The 25,301-nt window shown below is 35.9% G+C and overlaps 2 protein-coding genes across 2 annotated transcripts; one reads left to right on the forward strand and one right to left on the reverse strand.

Annotated features, from left to right (window-relative positions):
- Positions 1-18,105: 18,105 nt before the first annotated feature.
- LOC145127237 (F-box/LRR-repeat protein At3g58900-like) lies at positions 18,106-18,975 on the reverse strand. Its single transcript, XM_079062462.1, has one exon. It carries the CDS (start codon positions 18,973-18,975, stop codon positions 18,106-18,108), a length of 870 nt encoding a protein of 289 aa, XP_078918588.1.
- A 2,606-nt stretch (positions 18,976-21,581) lies between these two features.
- On the forward strand, positions 21,582-23,996 carry LOC145125164 (F-box/LRR-repeat protein At3g58900-like). Its single transcript, XM_079060658.1, has 4 exons — positions 21,582-21,705; positions 22,059-23,101; positions 23,192-23,347; positions 23,432-23,996. Coding segments are annotated over exons 1-4 (1,485 nt in total). The 5' UTR covers positions 21,582-21,704; the 3' UTR covers positions 23,717-23,996.
- The last annotated feature ends 1,305 nt before the right edge of the window (positions 23,997-25,301 follow it).

Consider the following 25,301-nt stretch of genomic DNA (forward strand, 5'->3'; position numbering starts at 1 on the left):
ATGTCATAACATCCTAGCACATAAAGCATATCAGATAACAACACACCAGATAATTATCACAAAGACAATCATCTAACAAACAATTCATACTAGTGGGCCGACATTGTGGCCGTAGACCCACTCCTACTGGAAGGTAACTCACCTCACACTGCTGAAGTCCCGTAGACACAATCCCACAGTGCTGAAGTCCCGCAGACTCAACCCCAGCTGCTGGATGACAGATTCCCGAACTGTCAATCACAAAAATAACACCCAATTAATAATTGGGTTCCACTACATAACCATGAGTGCATTCTTTGGATAATTACTACACTACCCCAAGCTTGGCTTATTCAAGCCCAAGGCCCAAAGTCAATTAGGAATCAAAACCCAACACATGCCCCAATTTTCCAAATTAGGCCCAGGCCTATACATGGTCTTATTCTAAGGCCCAACATCATATAATCATTAAGGCCCAAACTATGGCCCATATATGGCCCGATTTTCCAAATTGGGCCCAAACCCCTTACATGGGCCTTACCCTAGGCCCATTAAATTATTCTAGTCCAATTGCTTGACTTTGGATGGCCCATTAATAACCCAATCATCAAGGCCCAATAAAGAGGCCTAACAATAAACCCAAGTGAAATTAGGGTTTCCCATAAAATGATGATTAGGGTTAAGTTTCCTACTTAACCCATTAAGGACTTAATCCTTTAAGGACTTAATCCATTAAGTCCAATATTGCTTAGATTAATCTTTGCCAGTGATTATTGTTTAATATCTCAAGTTATTAAATGATTCCCGTGTGTGTCCCGATTAATTCTAAAAATTAGGGTTTTATTGGCATTAGGGTTTTCCAAACCCTAATTAGGGTTTCCAACCCAAATACTAGCCCATTTATCAATTTGTTGGGCTTTTAGGTCAATTAGGGCTTTATTGGGCTTATTAGGCCTACTAGAATATCATTAAGCCCATTAGGGTTTTATTGGGTCAATTAGGACCCATTAGGGCTTACAAGGCCCATTAGGGTTTCAAGCACCCTAAACGAATCGAACTCAACGAGGCAAGCACACCGCTACCCGACACGGCGGCCGGTGGCGGCAGGAGGTGGCAGCCACCACCTAACGGTGGTGGTGACGAATTTTCTTCACTATTCCAATTAATACAAAGTTACAACGAAATAACCAAACCGCACACACACACACACACTAGGCTAAACACATACACACACAATGGTAGCTCCTGGCGGCAGCCACCACCTCACGGTGGTGGCAGTGGCGGCTCTTGCGATTTCCGGCCAAATACTATGCAACGAACTTCAAAAACACACTGATCCAAGGGTTTACTCACACAGCCACCACCTCACGGTGGCTTGTGGTGGCGGAAAACGGTTTCAGGGCAATAACCACCATGGTCGGCGGCCATGGTGGGTTTTATCTCTCGATCTCCGGCTAAGCTTTCATGCTCACACAACAAACATAAACAGTAGCAACATCACACGTTAACTTGGACACACCTCCACCTGATGGCGTGCAACTGACGAAGGTCGGCAGCGGAAGGGAACAGCCGCTGGGGCGGCAGTGATGACACAACAGCGGAAGAAGGTGGAGAAGGAGAGTACGCCGGAAAGCAACTCGTTCACGGTCCGTGCGACGACGATGCTCGCGGTTCCCTCCTCCGTATTTGGTGGCTCCAACGGCGCACCAACGTCTCCGGCAGCAGCGACGGACTTCGTCATCACAGGCAAAGGGAACGTCGGCGGCACAAGATGGTGGTTCGGTAATGCTTGTCGACAAGGCATCAAGCGGAACTGGGCTGCCGGACTCGGTGATGCAACCGGTGGATGATGAGGGTTCCAATAGTGATGGCGGCTACCGGAAGTGAAGATGGAGAGGGTGGCAGCTGCTGCACCTTAGGGTTAGGGTTATGAGACAATGAAACAGGTAAATACCCGGTTCCCTTAAGATATATCCCATAATCGCATAAATGGTCCCTCCTTCCATTATTCTTTCCAAATAACATCCAAAATTTACGATTTAGCCCCTCCAGCTAGAAATTATTTCAAAGTAAATCCCATATTTACCTTTTCAGCCCTCAGCCTTAAAATTCCTTACAAATTGAGTATACTACTTACCAAACAGCCCGACCTCTCTTCAAGATCTTTTCAAATAAAGTCCATATGTTACTTTTTAACCCCCAATATCTTAAAGTGTGACAATTAACTCCTCGAGACCAACCTTCGACATATAATTATTTATTTTAGGGCTACTATTCGTTCATTAATTTATTCATTTATTAAATAAATAAACAGAGTGTTACGCCCTGTATATATAATTATTTATTTTAGGGCTACCATTCGTTCATTAATTCATTTATTTATCTAATAAATAAACGGGTGTTACATACCAGGACATGCAGTTAAAAGCTCGAATTCCTTCATCACCGCCTCAATGGGGTCAAAGGACAACCCTAAACAGATAAAAAAAGTTAATATTTTCAAATAGAGATTAGTAAAATGGGGCCGAATTGATGAGAATGTTAAAAAGATGAAGGTGTCGATAACCTACAATTGGATGAATACGGAATCTATTAAACAATTTAAGATAGAAATCACCTATTGAGAAGATACTTGAATATAACACCAAATGATCATATAAGGTTAATAGAAAGAAGTGTCAGTTGTAAGGAATTAAATTAAATGTTTTTGGAAGGAATGAAATTTATCAAATGAGTATAGCATGTACCTTCGACTATCAGGCATAGACCAGTTGTAGCAAATTTTGCATTATTTGACCAATTTTAGCATTATTAGCATCCTAACTTTCATATAAAAAATTTCTTTTTTGCATTTGACCAGACTAATGTATAGAAACATATACAAATTAGAATAATTATAGTTTAACCCTTTCTGGATTAAATTGTTTATAAAATCCATCCCTTTAATAGTGAATAAAAGATAAATTAAAAGAGACATTTAAAACACAAAAAATCACAACAGGTTACTGTTAAAAATGGTATAACAATGTACTTTAAAAGTACATTCCTAAAAAATGGTATAATATGAAGTTATTATATTCGACAATAAGGTCAGAAACAGTAACCAAGTTGAGATAATCAAACAAACAGAAATAGTAGCAGCAACCGATTTAATCTATTTTAAAATTAAATTACCGATTTACCCTTTTGATGAACATTGTCCATACTAAATTAATGATTACCATTCAGATAAAAAATGGAAGTATCATGCTAAAGAAATCATTTCAGTACACATGTCATCTCAATATTTATTTCCGAATTGTTTTTCCAGCCCAATGATTTTCTAGTTTCCTAAGTCGAATTACCCTTTTGCCCTTATATTTCCTTACTTAAAGGTTTCTTGCATTTAATTTGCAATCAAATTAAATTAAATCACATAAATTTAGGAATTTATTGATACCTTCAAAAGGTAAATTCGAATATTCCTTCTTTATTCTATCCCAAATAAAATTACCTTTCTGCCCCCCAAAACCTTAAAATCATAGTTAACATTTAAAAAAAATCATCCAACAATATCAATACCCTTTAGTTATGATTTGAATTTAAGTTATAACTGCTGTAATTCAACCATCATATTAGGATATTAATTTACATCCAAACACTAAAAAATATCTCTTTATTCCTATTATACCCTTATCATCCATTTTTCATTATGTATTACCATATATTTATCTTAACAGATTATTTGAGTTCTATATCAAGATTGCAATCCCTGTAATTCAGCCAACAATTTAAGATATTATATACAATCAAAAACAATAACCAAGTTGATATAATCAAACAAAAAAATAGTAGCATCTCACAGTTTGATCCATGTTTAAATTAAATTACTGATTTACCCTTCTGATGAACATTCTACATACTAAATTAATGATTTACCCTTTCGGATAAAAAATGGAAGTATCATGCTAAACGAATACACATACAAATTGATTACCATGAACAAGAAAATTGGTAGGGGTGTATTTGTCATTCCATCAAAGTACTTTGCTATAATGTGTTTTAACTGGTTTCCATCAAAGTACATTTTTTTTTCTGGATAAAAGGTAGGTAATATCTTTTCCTGTTTATTTGAAAAGTTTCAGAAAAGTAGTTAATCGATTTCATGTAATTTGTGACAAAGAAAATCAAAATATATGAATACATATATTTGATACAGGAACAAAAAAGTATTCGAAAAAAATATAAAAAAACGAAAGAAGGTACTGACCTTCTAGTGCACAACAACGAATGTTTGAAGCAAAGAATAATGATGGAAGTTATAATTAAGCAATAAGAATGATGTTGTAGGCGAATGTTTGAAGAAAAACAACGATTAAAAATAAGTGTGAGCTGCATATTCAAGGATGAATTGTATATGTATGTGATAATTCGAATCTGATTTTTTGATATTAATGGTTTCCTAATAAAAATGGATTTTATATTAATGGTTTACTAATATAAATGGATTTATATTGATGGTTGATATTTAATGCCTTAATTGAAATGATTTTTAGTAATATGTTTTTAAAGTTGACCATATTAAAACCTTTATAACCGAAAATTCAAGATTTAAAATATGGAAAGATTTTATTGGAATTAAATATATCCCATTTCAACGAATGTATGTTAATTTTGTTTGACAATTGGAAAGTTTTTATTGGAATTAAATACATTCCATTTGAGGAAGATGATGTCAACAATTTGATTTAAGGTGAAAAACATCGGATTGAAATACAATTAAGGGTCCAGATTGTTTAAGATGTCATAAGATTTCTGTTTTAATATATACTAGATTATAACCCGTGTTAAACGCGGAAGAACACATAATAATTAAAAAAAGAAAATTTATGGGAAACAAATGAAAAAAACATAAACTTTTAAATAAAAACAAAAAATACATGTCAAACAAATCCATAAGCAAACAACAATAGGGGTGAGGTGGGGTGGGTTAATTTTATTGTTTATTATTAATCTTAAATTAAAAATGTGTTAAAATAAATAAATAAATGCAAAAAAAAACAAATAGAAAGGATACAAAAGTTATTTCAGATTTCGTAGGAATCAAATCATTTTTTTGCAGACTAGAGACCAAATTTACAGTTTAGTCAAGTTTTTATTTTTATAAACATCATATGAAACAAATGTCAAAACATCTTATTAACCAAAAAAATAGACAATCATTCAATTTGAGAGGTGCATATTCATGATAAGTCGATAACATAACAATTATAATACTTATTTAGTGTTGATTTTAATTTAATGAAACATATTTATGTTTGTCTTATAATATTAAATTATTTTTTTACATGCTATTATGTAATTTTATCTTTTTCAGTTAGCTTATCAGCTAGCTTTTACCAACCAAATCAGCTCTCTAAATTAACAAACATAACCAAAAGCTCAAAAAATAGAACCTTTTTGATTTTGAAGTCTAATTTTGTGTCATTTCATCTATAATAAAACTATTTACAAGTGGGAATAATGTCCCTAAACACAGATTGTAAGAACAAACATTCTACACTTTGAGTCAACTCCCAAAGCAGCCTTCACCACATAATCAGTCAACTCATAGTCTCTCTCTCTTTCTCTTTCTTTCAAAGCTTTCAACAGATATCTTCTAATGGAACTTTAAAAGCTTAAGTATAGGCTTCTAATTAAAATATTAATTTTTGCCTTTCAATAACTGCCATTTTGCATAAAATGTGTTTGTAAATTTATGCAGCAAAGATCGATTGCGTTTTTTGTCGAGGAGGTATACGAAGCCATGACTTCATCATGTCATATGCTTTGAAACCAACTGCAATCGAAGGAACAATCTGCCAACAATTGTGCATCTCTGTTAGTATTTTTTGTGTGAAAAAAAAATCATTTATTAAGACAGAGAACACTTAAGAGGAAAACCAAAGGAATAAACGAAATCACTTCTTGCTATACATATGTACACTTTGAAACACTAATATTACCACCTTTTTTTCCATTTTAAGATGCCAAATATTAGTTGTGCAATATTTCCTTTTTCTGAACAAATTCTGAAGCAAAATGACATTTTTTCATGAGTGAATAACCAACCATTATACCTTCAAAAATGTAAAAAATACATTGTAGTAGGCAAACATGTTAGAAAATAGCAAAATATGTTATGTATAAGGGTTATTTTCGCACATTCTTGCCAGCTATATTGGTTTTCCTTTTACAAAATTTAATTGTATAAGGGGATTATAAATACTACACATTTCATTTGCAAATAATAATAATAATAATAATAATAATAATAAAAGCTCAATTAAGATTATATTAAATATATATCTTCTTAATTGCTATAACAAATAATTGTAACTGAATTAAATAGAAAAACAAGATTTGTATAATGCGGTAAATAGAAAGAAACTACAGTAAGATGATATAATACACAACTATAATATATGAAAGGACATTGGTATTTCTTGCTTTTAACCCTATGTAAATTGAAAGAGAATAAATGTGAAGATGCAGAAAGACCTTGATGTAATTTATGCTGAGACCAGCAAATAATTGCCTCCATCCTTGTTCAGAGACAATAGTGGTGATCCCCTGCCATGTATTCTTATGTCTAGCATCTGCGAGAGGTTCTAGAGACCTTGAGGAGGGAGAACTTGTATGCCAAGTTCTCCAAGTGTGAGTTCTGGTTGCGCGAGGTGCAGTTTCTTGGGCACCTTGTCAACCAGAACGGGATTTCGGTGGATCCGGCCAAGGTGGAGGCCGTGATGAGATGGGAGGTTCCGAAGTCTCCATCTGAGATTCGGAGTTTCCTGGGATTAGCTGGCTACTATCGGAGATTCATCCAGGATTTCTCCAAGATAGCATTACCCCTGACCAGGCTAACGAGGAAGGCTGTGGTCTTTCGTTGGGGGCCTGAGCAGCAGGCAGCGTTTGAGGCTTTGAGACAGAGATTGTGCGAAGCGCCAATCTTAGCCCTGCCAGAGGGCGTGGAGGATTTTGTAGTATACTGTGACGCGTCCATTTCAGGTTTGGGCGCGGTATTGATGCAGAGAGGTCACGTTATCGCCTACGCGTCGAGGCAGCTAAAGCCTCACGAGGCGAACTACCCGACGCATGATTTGGAGTTGGGGGCTGTTGTGTTCGCCCTCAAGATTTGGCGACATTACCTCTATGGGGTTCGTTGTACAATTTACACGGACCACAAGAGCTTGAGGTACCTCATGGATCAGCCGAATCTGAACATGAGGCAGCGTCGGTGGTTGGACGTGGTAAAGGATTATGACTGCGAGATCCTTTACCATCCGGGGAAGGCCAACATGGTGGCCGACGCGCTTAGCCGCAAGGTGGCGCCGATCAGAGGTATCTGCATGCGGATGACAGTGGTGACTCCGCTTTTGGAGCGGATTCGGGAGGCCCAACAGGAGGCCATGAAGGAGGAACATCGGAAGAGTGAGCGTATAGTGGGTCAGGTTTCCTCCTTCGATTATGATAGCCGAGGGTTATTGACCCTTCACCGTAGGGTGTGGATCCCTTATCATGGAGGCGTGCGCCAGGTCCTGATGGAGGAGGCGCACAAATCCCGATTTTCCATCCATCCCGGAGCGACGAAGATGTATAGGGATCTTCGTCCCGATTACTGGTGGCCCTACATGAAGCGGGACGTGGCATGGTATGTGGAGCGGTGCTTAACCTGCAGGAAGGTCAAGGCTGAGCACCAGAGACCGCACGACAAGATGCAGCCGTTGGATATCCCGCTGTGGAAATGGGAAGCCATCACGATGGATTTCATCACCAAGCTTCCCAGGACCGCGCGGGGAGTGAATTCGATTTGGGTCATCGTCGATCGATTGACCAAGAGCGCCCACTTTATCCCGATTCAGGAGAGCATCTCGGCCGAGAAACTGGCCGATATCTATATCAGGGAGGTGGTGGCACGGCACGGAGTGCCAGTTTCGGTGATTTCGGATAGGGATGTGCGGTTCACTTCCAGGTTTTGGAAGAAATTCCACGACGAGTTAGGTACTCGTCTGCATTTCAGCACCGCCTTTAACCCGCAGACGGATGGCCAGAGCGAGCGGACCATCCAGACTTTGGAGGACATGCTGCGGGCATGTGTCTTAGACTTCGGAGGTAGCTGGGATACCTACCTTCCATTGGCGGAGTTCTCGTATAATAATAGCTATCATGCGAGTATCGACCGTCCTCCTTTCGAAATGTTGTATGGGAGGAGGTGCAGGACCCCGATATGCTGGGGCGAAGTTGGCCAGAGGGTCATGGGGAGCACCGAAGTAGTGCTCAAGACGACAGAGAAGATTCAGTAGGTCCGGAGCAGGCTTCAGACTGCTCAGAGTCGGCAGAAAAGTTATGCCGATAAGCGTCGATCAGACCTGGAGTTCCAGGTCGGGGATAAGGTTCTCCTGAAAGTGTCGCCTTGGAAGGGCGTCATCCGATTCAGGAAACGGGGCAAGTTGGGTCCCAGGTATATTGGACCGTTTAGGGTTGTAGCCCGGGTGGGCAAGGTGGCATACCGGCTGGATCTGCCAGCCGAACTCAGTCAGATCCACAACACTTTCCACGTCTCCCAGCTGCGGAAGTGCCTGGTGGATGACTCAGCAGTGGTACCCTTGGAGGACATTCAGGTTGATGACAGCCTGAATTATATCGAGCGGCCTGTAGCGATCCTCGACCGGAAGTCGAAGGATCTGAGGAACAAGAGGGTTGAGCTGGTAAAGGTGCAATGGCAGCACCGGAAGGGCTCGGAATGGACATGGGAGCCGATGGATGAGATGATGAAGCATTACCCAGAGCTGTTCCAGGATCGAGCAGTAGACTTCGAGGACGAAGTCTAAAATAAATGGGGGAGATTGTAACACCTGGTTCTTGGTACGTATTCTTTTATCAAATCTTTAAATGCTTAGCATTTTGGGTCTTGGACTCGGCGAGTTGAAGGACCAACTCGCCGAGTAGAAGCGGGATGGGACGCGGGGTTTAAGTGATGTACTCGGCGAGTCGGGTCCTCGGACTCGGCGAGTAGACCCTGTTTGGACAAAAACCCTAATCCAGGGGTGTGCACCCTATTTAAACACCTTAACTCGGCCTCCTTCGTCCCATTTACTCCCAGAAGACCCCCATAGCAAACCCTAGCCGTTATTGAAGAGTTTTAAGGCATTTAGAGTGATCTTGGTGATTTTGTGGTTCAAGGAAGAAGGAAAAGCTTGAAGGATCAAGAGGAGGCTAGAGGGATTCAGTTGTGAGCATCATTTGCAGTCTTCAGAAGGTATAAAGTCTATACCTTGCTCTTTCATTTGTTAGATCCCTCTTTGGGAAGATTTAGGGCTTTTATGAGCCATTTTGGTAGCCAACCATGTTTGCAAACGTGGTTGGGGGTTTGAGCTTCTGAATGACATCATTCAAAGAGTCACTAGGCAGATTTGGGTTGCTTTTGCACCCATGAAAGGTTCCATGTGCCATATGAGCTTGTTTTATGTTCTTTTGAGCTCAAAGTCCCATGCAAGCACGTAAAGGTTGTAACTTTACGTGTTAGATCGATTGTAGAAGCTTGGATCTATCTTTTGATCAAAGGATGTACATCAGAAAGCAAAGATTTAGGGTATGGACGTGACCAACTCGGCGAGTCCACTATTGAACTCGGCGAGTCTAAGGGTTTTGCCCTTTCTGTTGAGGGTCAAAAGAACCCAGTTGAGTGTGGAAAGGTTTTAAGGGGGTCCCAGGGAGTGACCCAACGTTCTGGACTAAGCCATTGTGCTGGAAGTTCATGGGACTCGGCGAGTGCATGAACGGACTCGGCGAGTCCAAGGCAATCTCCTTAGAACTCGGCGAGCTGTTCATCAACTCGGCGAGTTGAGGACAGATCTGGTTCATCAGATAAAGGCCAACTCGACGAGTTGTTCATCAACTCGGCGAGTCGGATGAGTTTTCATGGGGCGTTCGAATGAGAGAAGAACTCGTCGAGTTGACGGCCCAACTCGACGAGTAGGGTCACGGATGAGGACGAGCAGAGAGTGAGGGACTCGGCGAGTTGACGGCCCAACTCGGCGAGTCGGGTCAACTGGAAGTTGACTTTGACTTTGACTTTGACTTGACTTGGTTGGGGGTAAATGGTCATTTTACCCTAAGTATAGAGATCAGTTTCTAACTGAGTGTTTATGGGGTTTGTAGCCGGAGGATTTCCGGAGCAGCAGCGGACGAAGATTTTCCGCACAGATTATCAGCAGCCACTTGTACGAGGTGAGTTACCTTCCAGTAGGGGTGGGTCTACGGCCACAATGCCGACCCACCAATGAGGAGTATTTAGAAGATGATTGTCTTTGTGATATTCATCTTGGTATGGTTATGTGTTTGGTTATGAGTTATATCTGTATGATATGTTACGTGCATGGTAGGGATAGTTTCCCTGATAGTGGTCCTTAGGACCGAGGGGTAGGTCAGTACCCGGATATGCCTGACTGTATGCTTATATCTTGTATTGTATGTTAGTGGTAGGGGGTGGAATAGTCCCCAGTTACCGGTTGAAAGATACCGATGAATGGTTACCGGTTGAAAGATACCGAAGAATGGTTACCGGTTGAAAGATACCGATGAATGGTTACCGGTTGAAAGATACCGATGATATAGTATGGTATGTGGTATGATGGGGGAACTCACTAAGCTTTGTGCTTACGGTTTCAGTTTTGGTTTCAGGTACCTCTTCGTCTAAGGGGAAGGAGCCGGCGGCGTAGCATGGCATCACACACACATGATTTTCCGCATGGTGTTCTCTGGGATTGTACTCTGATATGACATCTGTTTATGTTGTGGGTTTTAAACATGATACTTGGTTTTTTGAGATGACGTGTTTATACAATATTTTCTAATAAATGTTTTATGAATTAATTAATCAAAAATGAAATTTTTGGGCTTGAATTTTGGGATGTTACAATAATAAAATAAAATTTTAAATATAGATATAAATGTAAAACATGTCTTTTTGCTCCACATTTTGAAAATTAAAGGAATATAATTCTTTCAACAGTGGTCCATTACATTCAATCAGACACAACAGATTCACTACTATCGTATTCATAGCAATCATAGGCATTGTTATTTATAGCTTTACTATTAATAAAATTATTAGAGAAAATTACATTTTCGGTCCCAACCTGTTTACTTGCAATTTTCGTTTTTATTTGAGATTCACTACTATCTTTGGTCCTTGAGTATAGTTAATTTTTGCAATTTTGGTCCCTAATGGCTAATATATTGAGATTTTACTTGGGACAGGGATCAAAAATGTTACAAAACCTCAAAAAAGTGGAAACAGAAAATGATTGTTTAGTGACAGCTGGCGATACTTTTATCTTTTTCTTTTTTTTTTGGTAAAGAAAATGAAATAATAAATATACCTGCACGTGGGGTCACTGCATCTATATTCGGATGTACCAAATATATGATAAGGAACATAAAAGAATTCGTTGTAAATTAGACCATAGTAGATGGAAAAAAATGACATTAAAAGTACATAACGACCACCAAATAACATCTCCATGAAGCTCCCAAGTTTCTGCCTGAAATAAAAAAATATAATTTTAATAAGAGTATTGTGAAATTATAAAAATAAAATTAGGATTTTTTTTTAGAGATTGTGTTGCACCTGAGTAATAAGCTTTCCTTCACGTGCTATGAGAACTAATGCACCTATCAATAAGCATATTCCATGTCCCCAATCCCCAAACATGTCAGCAAAAAGAAACGGAAAAGTAATTACAGTATAAACTGTTGGATTTGCTTCTTGGTATTTAGCAACACTGCAATCAATAGAATTTGGATATCATTAACTCAAATAATATTGTAATTATAAAATGTTGGTTTGTAGGAACGGAATGAACCATTACGTTCCTTTTCCAATTCCCTCATGCCAAACACTATCATAGTGTTTTAGTTCACATAAAGAATGGATGTTAAGTCCAACATGAGTATTCTACAAGCATTTTCCTAGAAAGGAAATATGATTTATACAAATCCCACAAGAGAATTTTCAGAAAATTAAATATGAATATAAAGAAAGTAAATATGAGTTGGCACGTTCACGGACCTCGTGTCCAGGTGGACTGATGTGATTTTCAGTCCTTTTCTGTATTATACCTTCTACGGGTATGATCTGGACTTCTTGGACACTCGATAGACATGGTATTATAAGGTTGTGGTTTGGATTTTTATGTGATTGTTTGCGTATATTAAAAGAGGTTTATCTAATTTCTTTTTCATTCTTTTGGTTGGGGTCAATCGAAAAAGAAAGGTTTTAGCCTTTTAGGCAGTTCTGGTTTATAATTATCAAGCAAGGGCAATTTGGTCTTTTTTTGTATGTTACTGTTTGTGTTTTATGTTTTGGAGGTTCTGGAGATTTGCAATTTTAAGTCATTGCTTCCAAGATACCTGAATATATAAAATTGTGTTATAATTGAAGATCTCTAATATTGTAATGTAAAGAAAAGAAAAAAAAAATTGAGAAAATTACATGAAATGCAAAGATTGAGAATCTCAAAAAGAGTCCGCTTTGTAGCCTGTAAAGTTGTTGAAGCTCAAGTCCCTTAAACATATTAAGTCAAAAAGAAATAGTATCTATAAAGCACATTATTAAAAAAATAAATAAATAAATAACTTACCGTTTTGACATCTAGTATCATAGTGCCAACAAATGTTTTTGTAACAGTATTTTAGATGTAGAAAGATGAAACTTAGACCTCAATTTTGATTGTAAACATCAATTCCCTATTAACCTATCAAAAAACAAAACATACAATTATTCAAACCTTTTAATAATATACAAACAGAATAAGAAAATACTTGTGGATTCTGGAGGTATTCAGAAATGTCATTACCATTGGATCCACAATTTCATCATCTCCAACAGACTACAAATCAATGAGTATAGTTATAGTTTGTAGCATGACAACAAAAGCATAATCTATGGATTTCATTGGAATCATAAGCAATAGGATGAAATATGAAAACCGGGAAACCCATTACAAATAGAAAAAAACAACATTTTAAGAATGAAAATAGTAACAGCCCTTTAGATTCTTAAAACGGAATCAAAATAAAAATACAAACAGGACCCTAATCTTACAGACAGTGGGACATTAAAGGGATTAAAAAGTGACACTAAAATCAGAATAAAACCATTTTGGATGCAAAATTGGAAAACTGGGAAACTTCCAGATAAATTAGTAGCAGATGTTGAGAGTATTGTAAATGCAATTTTTCTATAACTCTCTCAAATCTATGAAAATTGCAACAATTTTCATTTTGGTATGGTCAATATCAGGCGCAACTTTTTCTAGGCAAATTTTAAGCTACAGATAGGAAAGGGTAATGTATGAACTTGAAAAAAATCCAAATATGCAGGCTTGTTTTTTTTCTTTAAAATGACTTAAATTATACACAAAAGTGGGAGCTGTTGCACAAAAAAAAAGGAAGAGCAATTGAACATAAAATCAAAATCAAACAGAAACAACATACAACATACCGAAATTCTAAACACCAATAGAGCACACAGGCGGTTAGTGGCGGCATTGTTGTTGGCCACAGATATCGGAATCCTGAATTTTTGGACAGGAAATCATCGGAGGCATGAAACCCACAGAGTTGGAGACATCGCACAAAAAATCAGAAGGAACTGAACAAAGCACTGGCGGTTAAATAGAAAATCATAATCAAATTGAAACATACAACATACCGAAAGTTGAAACAGTAACAAAGCACTGGCGGTTGTTGGTGGACGATTGGTGGCGGTAATAGACGTTTCTCCGACGCCTGCAGCTTTGCAAGTGACGACGTCGTTACAGAAGCTTTCCGATTGGATGTTGCCGTCGACATCACTCAATGTAGCAAGAAACCCGAAAAAGAAAAGAAAGAAGAAAGGAACCCTAGAAATAAAACCCTAAAATTCAACGGCGTTTGTGAATGCCCCAAGCTTCATCATAAACAGGAGGATCATGATTGGAGAAATCAATCCATTGAGGAGCGTTAATGTCTTCACCTTTTCGAACACAGCTACATCCATTGATGGATTGGAGAGAGAAAGAGAAAAAAGAAGAAGAAAATGACTTCTGCTCTTCGCTGCTGACTACGTGGAGAGGAAAACCTAGGAATGAAATGTAAGAAGGACGTTACAATACGATGAGCGTGCGAATTTTGGTGCTACGATGAGCGTACGAATTTTGGTGCAAGATGATGTCAGCAAAACGATCATAAAGTGGAGAGTTAAGGAGTGAAATGCAATCAAGGGCCGTGTTTTTTCAATTTAGAATTGAAGGTTCTCTTTTAATAATATTTAGAGATTAAAGATTGTTACGGGCTAAAAGACAATTTTCCAAATAATAATTAAGGAAAAAACTGATCACTTTATGTAAAATGGAAAATTAAAACTCAATTACTCTTAATTAAATTTGTTTTCTAATTTTTCTATTAAAGTCTAAATATGAAAACTCTACCATTTCCTTTTAAAAACTTTTATACAAAAACCGAAAACAGTTGAAAATAAAAACTCAATCAACTTTAACGAAATGTGTTTTCTAACTTTATTTACCGAGTACAAAAAATCCACCACTTTCTCTAGAGAGAAATTAAATTGCCTCCTTACAAATATGGGCTAATGTCATAAAAACCCTCAAGTTTTCAGGGTTTTGTCGGTTTTGCCCAAAGTTGAATTTTATGTCCGTTTTTACCCTAACATTTTCCAAGAAATGTTCGGTTTTACCCTTTTACCGGTGATAACAGGTTACCATCATATTAACTTCGCAAAAAACCCTCAAGTTTACAGTTTTTTTACGTTTTTACCCTTAAATTTATAATTTTTTTACACTTTTACCCTATGTTTTTTTTTCATATTATACGTATTTCATGCAGAAAAATCATATTTATATACGAATTTTTTTTTAATTAAATATTGTATTTACATTTTATATATATATATATATATATATATATATATATATATATATATATATATATATATATATATATATGTGTGTGTGTGTGTGTGTAGGTTTTTTTCTTGGATAAACCATTTAAGATGTAAAAAAAACAAATTAATATGTTTTTAGAACTACAAATACTTATTTTTATGTATTTAAAAATATACATATCAATAAAAAAAACTTGTTCAATCATAAACATGTTTATATAAGTATATACATATATTTTTAGAAGTGTAAATATGTATTTTGATATATGTTTTTTTTAAAGTATAAATATATTTTTAGAAGTATAGATATATATTAATATATAAAAATGTAAAAATATGTATTTATACTTCTAAAAACTATATCTATAAAACACGTATTCATAATTCTAAAAATATTATTTATCTTTTTAAATGATATAACCTTGCAAAAACACACACACATACACAAACAAATATATATATAACTACGATTTTTCTGCATAAATATAACTACGATTTTTCTGCATAAATACGTATATTATGAAAAAAAAATACTTAGGGTAAAAGTGTAAAAAAAATTATATAACTTAAGGGTAAAAACGCAAAAAAATGGTAAACTTAAGGGTTTTTTTGCGAATTTAATATAATGGTAACCTGAAAAACCTGTTATCACCGGTAAAAGAGTAAAACCGAACATTTTTTTGAAAATGTTAGGATAAAAATGGACATAAAATTCAACTTTGGACAAGACCGACAAAACCTGGAAAATTTGAGGGTTTTTATGACATTAACCCTACAAATATATTCATACCTATTAAAATTATGACAAATGTCATAATTTCATATCATTTTAATTATCTCATTAAAAGTATATTAGAAATATATCAAATAAATTAAATTGAATGGTAGAATGATGACACTTGTCATAATTTTAGTGGTTAGAAATATTTGTAGGTGTAAAAGGTAGAAGGAGACAATTTAATTTCTCTTCTCTAAAATATTTTCCAAGAAAACCAAAAACTATTTCCTACAAGCAAACGAGTCTTAATTAGTTCAAAATTATTTCCACTACTATATGAATTATATACTTGTGTCTACCACATGCATACAAGAGAGGCTGTGTCATTTGACATAAGTATACTTTGTGAACTTCATTTAAATATCATCACAGAAAAAGTGCACTTACAACCCAAATGCAATTAAGTTATAAGCTAGAACAACATCGACTCTAGACATAACATCAAGTGTAAATAACCTTAGATTCAATATACCGGAAATTAGCATCCAAAATCCTGAAATACTAAAAAAGGAATCGAGGTGGGTATGGGTTTCTTGAGGTTTCACGAGAACTTGATGACACAAGCAGGAGAGCTCCTTACAATCTTTTCCAATTCCTTCCTCGCCTTTGTTTTCCTCTTCAGATCCCGTAGATAAGTCTCAGACCACCTAATATCCATCCTCTCCAATACACGCGCAGTCTTCAAAACATGTTTTAGTAAACATATTTCTGAATTATAACCATGAAAGTTCTTCATGGCCACTGTCTTTAGGCAATTCGACATGCATATAGGTATTGATGACCAAATTAAATTGTTCTCACTAAGGTGCATGAGTCCCTGTACAACATTTATAGAAAACCATGTGTTGATATCATGATCATCGACATGATTTTTCAGTTTTTATTTTATTTTATTATGGTGGACTTTATTATTATCAGTGTTGCAGAAATCGGCCGCCGGCGATTAATCGCTTGGCGGTCTCGAACCGATTACGATTAGGGTGCTTGGCGGAAATTGGTCAAAATCGGTCAAACTCGGGCTTGGCGGTCCTCGGCGGTCATAGGCGGGAAATATTAAAAAAATTCAAAAAAAAAATAATTTTCAAATATTACACCAAAATTTTAAAATTTTAAATTTTTAAGCTTTCAAATTTTAAAATATTATACTAAAAATTTTATAATTTCAAATTTTTAAAATTTAAAATTTCTAAATACTTAATTTTTTAGGAAATATTAATTTTCTAAATAATTTTATTAATAATTTAGGGTCTCCGATTAATCGCCGATTAATCCCCGCCGAGTCTGATTAATCGCTTATCGTCAGTCGACCGCCGAACTACCGCCGAGCGATTTTTACAACCTTGATTATTATTATTATTATTATTATTATTATTATTATTATTATTATGGTGGACTCCACGGTCAACCTCCAGGCCCTAGACCCGACAATTTGATACATGACACGAGTCACGACCGACATCGATACAAACACAACCCATGTTTTTCATGTATGGGTTTGGGAAATTCGTGTTTATTCGTGTCGACATGAATTTAAAAATTCGTGTTTTGTGTCAAACACATGTCAGACACGAATTACCCTAGTAAGATATGAATAAAATATATGTGACACGCAATCCGTATAGCACACACGTAAACACGTATAGATAGTAGTTGGGAGCTTGTAATTTGGATTAAGATTGTTTTACTTGTTTTTTCGAGCTTAAATATGGTATACGTGGTTTTCGTATAACACAGTTAAAAACGTATTGTATTCGTGCCTTGTCACGTGTTACACAAATTATTTGAGTGTCCTCTTCGTGTTTCATATCCGGACACGTTTTACAATTCTTGTCATGTAAAATTCGTGGCTGACATGTGGCACGACACAAACATGAATTGCCAGGTCTACGGGGCCCTTTGTCCTTTGTCCATCTGGACTGTTTAAAGCATCCCTTTGGGACCCCTCAATTAAACTAAGTGGGGAGTGAACCTGTGTCACTCCCCTTTGGAGAGTGATTTTGCAAGCCTTCCACCAATAGGCCATCAAGGTGATGGTTATGATGTTTCAATTTTGAGAATAGAGTAATTCACCTCAGAGAAACAACTAGATTGTAGAACTGGACAAGCGGAAAGCAAACCCATCAGTACTCTAAATGTATGATTCATCCCGATTTCCGTAGTCAGCATTAAATCGGTCAAATTCGAGAACACGGGAAAACTGATATTATCTGCAAATAAAAGAGACTTTGCATGGGAAAGAAACCACGCAAAACACAAAGTTAGTTTATCAATGTTGGCACAAAGAGTCGAGTTTCTATATATTCCATTTAATATGTAGATTAGATTGTAAATTACCTGCAAGGTAAGATTAGATAACCTCAAAGTCACGACATATTGTAGTTGTTTAAGTAGAAATAGCTCGGTTTGCAACTTTTTGTAGCCTCTCATTGTGAGTCGGAATATTAATGAATGATATGTCCAGAGATGATGTATCACTAAACATAATCTGGTTGGATAGATATCCGATATATTCAAAATAAATAAGATTTTCTGCACCAATCTTGATCTTACAGCCACTAAGATCATCGATTTCCCCAAACCGTGACAGATCACGTACGGTCAAGCTCTTTAAGGAGGAACTTGAAATTGTAATGTTCGATTTAAAGCTGTTATTGAATAATACCAATTTTTCAAGAACTGGGCAGCCTGAGAGAAACGTTTCTGTAAAATCATCGTGCAGGAACTGAACACATGACAATTGCAAGGCTTTCAGGCATGGAAAAGAAACATGTGATGGGAGTTGAATAGCACAATCCATTCTTATTTTAAGGCTAACCAATGATGTGTTATGAAACACAGACCGAGGAATCATAGATGGATCCTTTGCAAAGAGAGACAGATCAAGCTCCTGAACATTGTGCATGATTGCATGAGAAATCCATGAACGTATTTGAAATGCATCACGGAAAACACCACATGATAGACGAAACTTCTCCATCTTCGATGGATTGCATAATCGTAGAACTCTTTCTACAAAGTTCACAAAGGAAGTCACATGAGGCCTACGCCAACCATCAACCTCTCTAGCACACAACAATGCATCATCAAAATCAATATTGGGAACAGAAACCCAGAGGTTCTTCCATCTTGTAGATAATATAGATGTCTTTACAGCATCTTTTGTGGGCATAAAAGACAGAATCTGATCAAGAATACAATCAGGTAGATTGCTGAAATCAATATCATGTTGCTTGTGGCCTCTGTGTTCACTCATGGCCAGCCTCTTTGATTTCCCACACACAGCCTACATGCAAAAAAGTCAAGTTTAGCTTCCTTCAAAATCAACTAAACTGAAAACATTCAAAAAAACAATTTAACCAGATCATCAAGGCTTTTCAGCATTTCATCACTTAAACGGTCATACTATCCATTTTAGGACTCAAAATCGATATAAATTACTTTCAATTTAACGCGAATGAACTAACGAAGAGCAGTCTTTGATTTGTTCTAATTTATGGATGGCAATTATAAATCCTAGATAGAATGGAATCGTATATATTGATCATCCTTATAGTAAATCGGTGCAGAAGGTGTATGACATACATAATACAAACCCTAGAATTGTTGATCCGGTAAAACTAATTGATATGCTAAATAGCTTGATAGTTCTTTGATTACTTCTTTTATAATAACTGGAGAGACTAAATCAAAATAACCAAATAACATGAATGAACTCAGTGGCTTCATGTGATAAGTACGAAAAACAACCTTCAGCTTAATACAGTATAAATAAAAGAGGAGAGGATGCATTTACTAAAGAATGCTTTTTTACTCAAATAAGATCTTCAAAATTGATCTTACTATTTATTGAAGAGAAATAGCTGACTTTGAGCGAATATTTGATATTGTTGATGTACTGTAGATTAACGGAATCGTAGATCCTCTCGTTTGAGACTATTTATTGAAGAATGAGGAAGAGTTAAATTGCCATTGGCGTCGCCGCTAAAATCTTGAGAGTGTGATCGAGTTTGAGCCTTTGAGGGAGAAATCGGTCATATATTTGAGGGAGAAATTGGAGTGGTTTTATTTCCCTCTTCTTTAATTATATACATATACACCCTTACAGGTTACAGATTTCGTCCCTTAATTCCTAAGGTTAATGCAAAACACCCCTTTATACAACAAACAGTTATATTTAGAATAGATCATAGATATATTTGATAATCCATTAATCTATTGTGTCGTTTTGTTTTCTTGACTGTTAATCTCTGATAAAATAAACTTTTTATCCTTCGGAAGTTACACAAACCTATGGACCAAACCATAAGGATAGTTTTAAGAAGAATTTTGATAAATTTTTTTACAATTTTTTAATAAACATATTATTTAATACATATTCATTAAAATTTAAAACCAAGATCAAGTGGATCGGTCATGGATTGATCTTCATCTTCTCATCCGCTTTTTTAGGTATTGGTTGCATTAAAATGGCTTTTATTTTATACACGTCGAAGTGTTATGATTGTTTTCAATAAACATAGTCTGACGTCCAACGTCACAACCGACTGAGATGGAAAGTGCCACATGTATTATGTTCTTTTAATTTTTTCTTTTAAACTTTAAAAGCATAATATTTATTACAAAAATTATAAAAAATATACAAATATTTTTGTTTATTAATTCTCTACAAACAAAATATGGTATTGATATATTTAAAATGTATATTTAAAACTGTTAAACAATGTATATTTTGCTTTAAATAATTTTTTTAATAAATAATAAAATACTGAGTTTGGTGGATAGTATTTGTTGTAGATATAAATGAAAGAAAAAGTAATACCCTTATGATTGTTTTCAATAAACATAGTCTCACGCCCAACGTCATAGCCGATTGACTTGGAAAGTGACACATGTATTATGTTCTTTTATTTTTTTTCTTTTAAACTATAAAAACATAATATTATACATTATATTTATTACAAAAACTATATAAAAATATACCAATACCTTTGTTTATTAATTTTCTACAAACAAAATATAGTACTGATATATTTAAAATATATATTTAAAACCGTTAAATAATGTATATTTTTGTTCAAATAATTTTGTTAATAAATAATAAAATATTAAGTTTGGTGGATATTATTTGTTGTATATATTAATGAAAGAAAAAAAAGTAATATTTCAATAGTTGGTTGGGTTGTGAATAACTCAAATCGCAACCAGTTCATATACTTATATATTTTTCTTTTTCTTTTTTATTTAGAGTACACACAACCGGATTGTAGGGGTGACAAATCGGGTCATCGTGTCGTGTTTTTGTCTGACACGACATGACACGACAATGTTTTGAGTAACATGCAAACGACACGACACGATATCGTGTTTCTTTTAAGTAACATAAAAACGAACCAATTAAAAAACGACACGACACGACAAAGATAATATAGGATAACAATTAGTTTATTTAATTAATATTTAATCATACATAACACGACAAACACAACAAAAAAATGCTCAATCGTGTCAATTTCGTGTCTAATTTTGAAAACGAACACGACATCCTGTTTTTTACACTTGATACGAACACGACACGAACACGAATTCAAATTTCAGTTCCGTCCCAATTTCGTTTCATGTCGTGTATTTTTGTCGTGTCGTGTCATCAATTGCCACCCCTACCGGATTGTGATTTCTAACATAGTCTAAAGCAAATGATTTTTTACCATATGAACTACCGTTGTAACAAAAATTTCAAAAAGACCATATGTGGTTTCCTTTGTAAACTAGAAGGACGGTCTTTGTGACTTTGTCAAAATCATATAAGATAAAAGACAAAAGAGTAAATTATTCTAAAAAATTGGGCAAGAGAGAGGGAAAGAAAGCGCGCCCCTTCTTCCTTCCTTCCTTCGAACTCACAACTCACTCGCACTCTCAACACGCCAATTTCCGGTAAAACTCTCGGCCATTCGTCGATAAAGAGTCACGAACGGAGAATCAAAAAGTCAGCATCTCTCTTTCTCTCTCTCTATTCTTCTCTCTATGTCTTTATATGCAAGTCTCTGCGAATGTCTTACAGTATCAGTTATAAACATCTTATATGCAGAAACAAATCGTGTCCTCATTTATTTATATGGAAGCTGAATTCTGTTTATCGTATTTCTCTTAACAATCAAGATATATCGTTTTTTAGCATTCATGTCTAGGGTTTAGGCGTATATCATTAGGGCACAGCTCAAAAAAATACTCTTTGATGTGTGTGTCATATGTCAGGATAAAGTTATATTGTTTCTCGTGAATGCTTTTAGTTTAGTTGATTTTGAAGAAGCTAAAACTTGACTTTTTGCCTTTACACAGTGAGTAGGAAATCAAAGAGGCTAACCATGGGTGAACACAGAGGCGATGAGCAACATGAAATTGAACATATAGGTGATATGGTCGATTATATCAGCAATCTACCTGACTGTATTGTTCACCATATCCTATCATTTATGCCAACCAAAGAAGTTGTAAAGACATCCATATTATCAACAAGATGGAAGAACCTCTGGGCTTCCGGCCCCAACATCGATTTTGATGATTTATTGTTTTGTTCTGTCTCCGACATCGATTTTGGTGATCTATTCTTTTGTGATAGAAAGGTTCATGATCGTCGTCAGCCTGATGTTACTTCCTTCAAGAACTTTATAGAAAGAGTCCTCCGATTACGGGGTGTATCGAATATTATAAAGTTCCGTCTAATATGTTTTAGTAGCTATGAAGAATCTCAAATACAAAATTCTCAAATACATTCATGGATTTCTGATGCAATCATGCACAATGTTCAGGAGCTTGATTTGTCTCTCTTTCGAGAGGATCCATCTATGATTCCTTGGTCTATTCTTGATAGAACATCATTGGTCAGCCTGAAAATAAGATCAAATTATTATGTTACTGAACTCCCATCTTGCATTTCTTTTCCATGTCTGAAAACCCTGCACCTACTTTCTGTTGTGTTCCCGGATGATGATCATGCAGAAAAGCTCCTGTTAGGCTGTCCAGTTCTAGAGGAGTTGGTTTTATCACATAACTGGATGAACTTTGTCATTTCCAATTCCACCTTAAAGAGCTTGACCATAGAAGATATTCTACACTTTCAGGAGGATATTCTACACTTTCAAAAGCCATTGTATGATCCTACTAGTGTCTGTAAGATCAAAATTGATGCAGCAAATCTTACATATTTTGAATATATCGGATTTCTATCAAACGAGATTATCTTGAGTAATACATCATCCCTGGTCAACGCATGCGTTTACATTCCTCCCGAGTGGCAAAAAGAAGTCACGTGTCGAGTTATTGGTCTGCTCAAACAACTACAATATGTTGTTTCTTTGAAGTTATCCAGGCGTACTTTGGAGGTAATTGGCAACCTAATTTTTACATCTTAAATGGAATATATAAGAACTCACATCTTTGCACAATCCTCCCACACTGAATTTTGTGTGCAGTCTCTTGTATTTGCAGATAACAACCTGTTCCGTTTTCCGGTGTTTCCAAATCTGAGCCATTTAATATTGAGTATGAAAATCGGGAAGCATACATTTAGAGTATTGATGGATTTGCTTTCCTTCTGTCCAGTTCTACAGTCTATTTGTTTCTCTGAGGTGAGTTACTCAATTCTCAAAAAGTTAATACATCATCCCAATGATCATGATATTAACACAAGGTTTTCTAAAAATGGTGTATAGGGATTCATGCGCGACAGGTACCTTGGTGTGAACTATTCAATTTGGTCATTGATACCTAAATGCATCTCCAATTGCCTCAAGACATTGACCTTCAAGAACTTTCATGCGAATAACTCAGAAATAGGTTTCCTCAAATGTGTTTTAAAGCATGCATGTGTTTTGGAGAGGATGGACATCTGGTGGTCAAAGACTCCACGACCAGATATAAAGAAGAGAATAGAGGCGAGGGTTGAAATAGAAACAATGAAAAGGAGCTCTACAGCTTGTGTCATCAAGTTCTCATGACATCCGAAGAGAACCATGTGTACTTCCGTTTCCCTTTTAGTATTTACATATGTATGTTTCCTTTACATCACTTATGTTACATATTAGGTAAGTTTGTGAGGTTTTTTCATTCCATCATGATCTTTTCAATGTGAGGTTTCATTGAGGTACTATGATTGGTGGAAGAATTTAGATAGGAAAGACTGCAGAAATTTTGATTCGGATCTTGAAGATGGATTTGATGATATATCTTTTGTACTATTATATTTTGAAAACCTAAACCTACTTGTGCTTGTCGAAATGATTGTGTTTGGTTCGTTATTATGTAAAGATGTTCGGTTAGAATGTTATGTTCTGTCATAGTATATAAATGTCGTGATATACTGTATTTGTTGCTATTATTATTAGTATGCTAAATATCAATTCTCAATATTCTGTCATCCTACTTACTAATGTGCAAATACCCAAATCCGAGTCTGTGGCCATTATTATTCAACAATTTGATTGCCCAATGGCCGCTTTCATAAATGTGATGAATGAATTGTTAGCATACGCTATCCAAAGACAGTATCTTATATTGATGGTAATTGCTCTGTTTTTCCAGAGTTAAATAAAGAAAAACAAGGAGATAAAAGAGAGGAAAATGAAAACATAGACTGTATTTTCATGTTCCAGAATACATAAAAAAATTAAGGGAAAGGAATGAAAATATGCAGTTAGTAATACAATTTTGTCTCTCTCAATATCCTTTCACTTTTGTGGAAATGATGATGGTTCAGTATGATATTGTGTTTTCACACATTCCTCAAGATTCTTGGGTCGGTACCGGTTGTGTTTTGACCAAGGTTCTAAATAACGTAAGGCGTGACTTGGCGGCAATGTCAAGCCTCAAGTTTTTCCGAGCCTTGGCGAGCCACGTCGTTTGTAAGGCGTCACTTAAGGCGGCAAATTTGTATATAATTAATATTTTTATATGTATTTTCAGTTATTATTCTATTTTATACACATATATGAGTTAAGGCGACGTTTTGGTAAAGCTCGGCGGCATGCACAAGCCTTGGAGCCATGGCGTGTCATGGCGGAGCCGTGGCGAGCTTTTTAGAACCTTGGTTTTGACCCATGCTCATCCCGAACCCAAATCATCATCACTTCCACCTACCGAATCCCCCGATGACTAACGCCAAAAACGTTTTTGAACCGTCTGTTCTCGCTGAATCTATCGTCGGTGAGAGGAGGTCCGCCCGGCCAAATACGAAAAATTTGTCGACAAGGGAGAGAAAGGGCGGTCTGGATGGGAAATAATTGGGGCAAGGGATAAAAGGTGGGACTGCCCGAGTTTTTAAAAAAATATTACAAACAAAATAGTCTTTTTATGTTGGTCAGGTACCAACCACAGAACAAAAACATATCATGCCGACTGTCCAAGTTAAAATAAAATTACATACCAATAATACAAATTAACCAAACCATATATATATATAGGGAAGTGTTATTTAGAAAACAAAAAAAACCTAAAAATCATAAAAATGCATAAAAAAAATACTTAGAGATCACAAAACTTTTTTTTGAATTTTTTTATGAAAAAATCTCAACTTTTATTAATAAA

Source organism: Lactuca virosa, chromosome 7 (assembly GCF_052849685.1).
Source record: "Lactuca virosa cultivar CGN04683 chromosome 7, Lactuca_virosa_CGN04683_v6, whole genome shotgun sequence".
In the NCBI taxonomy this organism is placed as follows: domain Eukaryota; kingdom Viridiplantae; phylum Streptophyta; class Magnoliopsida; order Asterales; family Asteraceae; genus Lactuca; species Lactuca virosa.

Excerpts from the sequence above, each read along its gene's own strand:
- LOC145125164 (XM_079060658.1), top strand. Across the intron at positions 23,102-23,191 it reads TATCCAGGCGTACTTTGGAG|TCTCTTGTATTTGCAGATAA; the intron begins GTAATTGGCAAC and ends TTTTGTGTGCAG. Across the intron at positions 23,348-23,431 it reads AGTCTATTTGTTTCTCTGAG|GGATTCATGCGCGACAGGTA; the intron begins GTGAGTTACTCA and ends AATGGTGTATAG.
- LOC145127237 (XM_079062462.1), bottom strand. The coding sequence starts at position 18,975 with ATGAGTGAACACAGAGGCCACAAGCAACATGATATTGATTTCAGCAAT.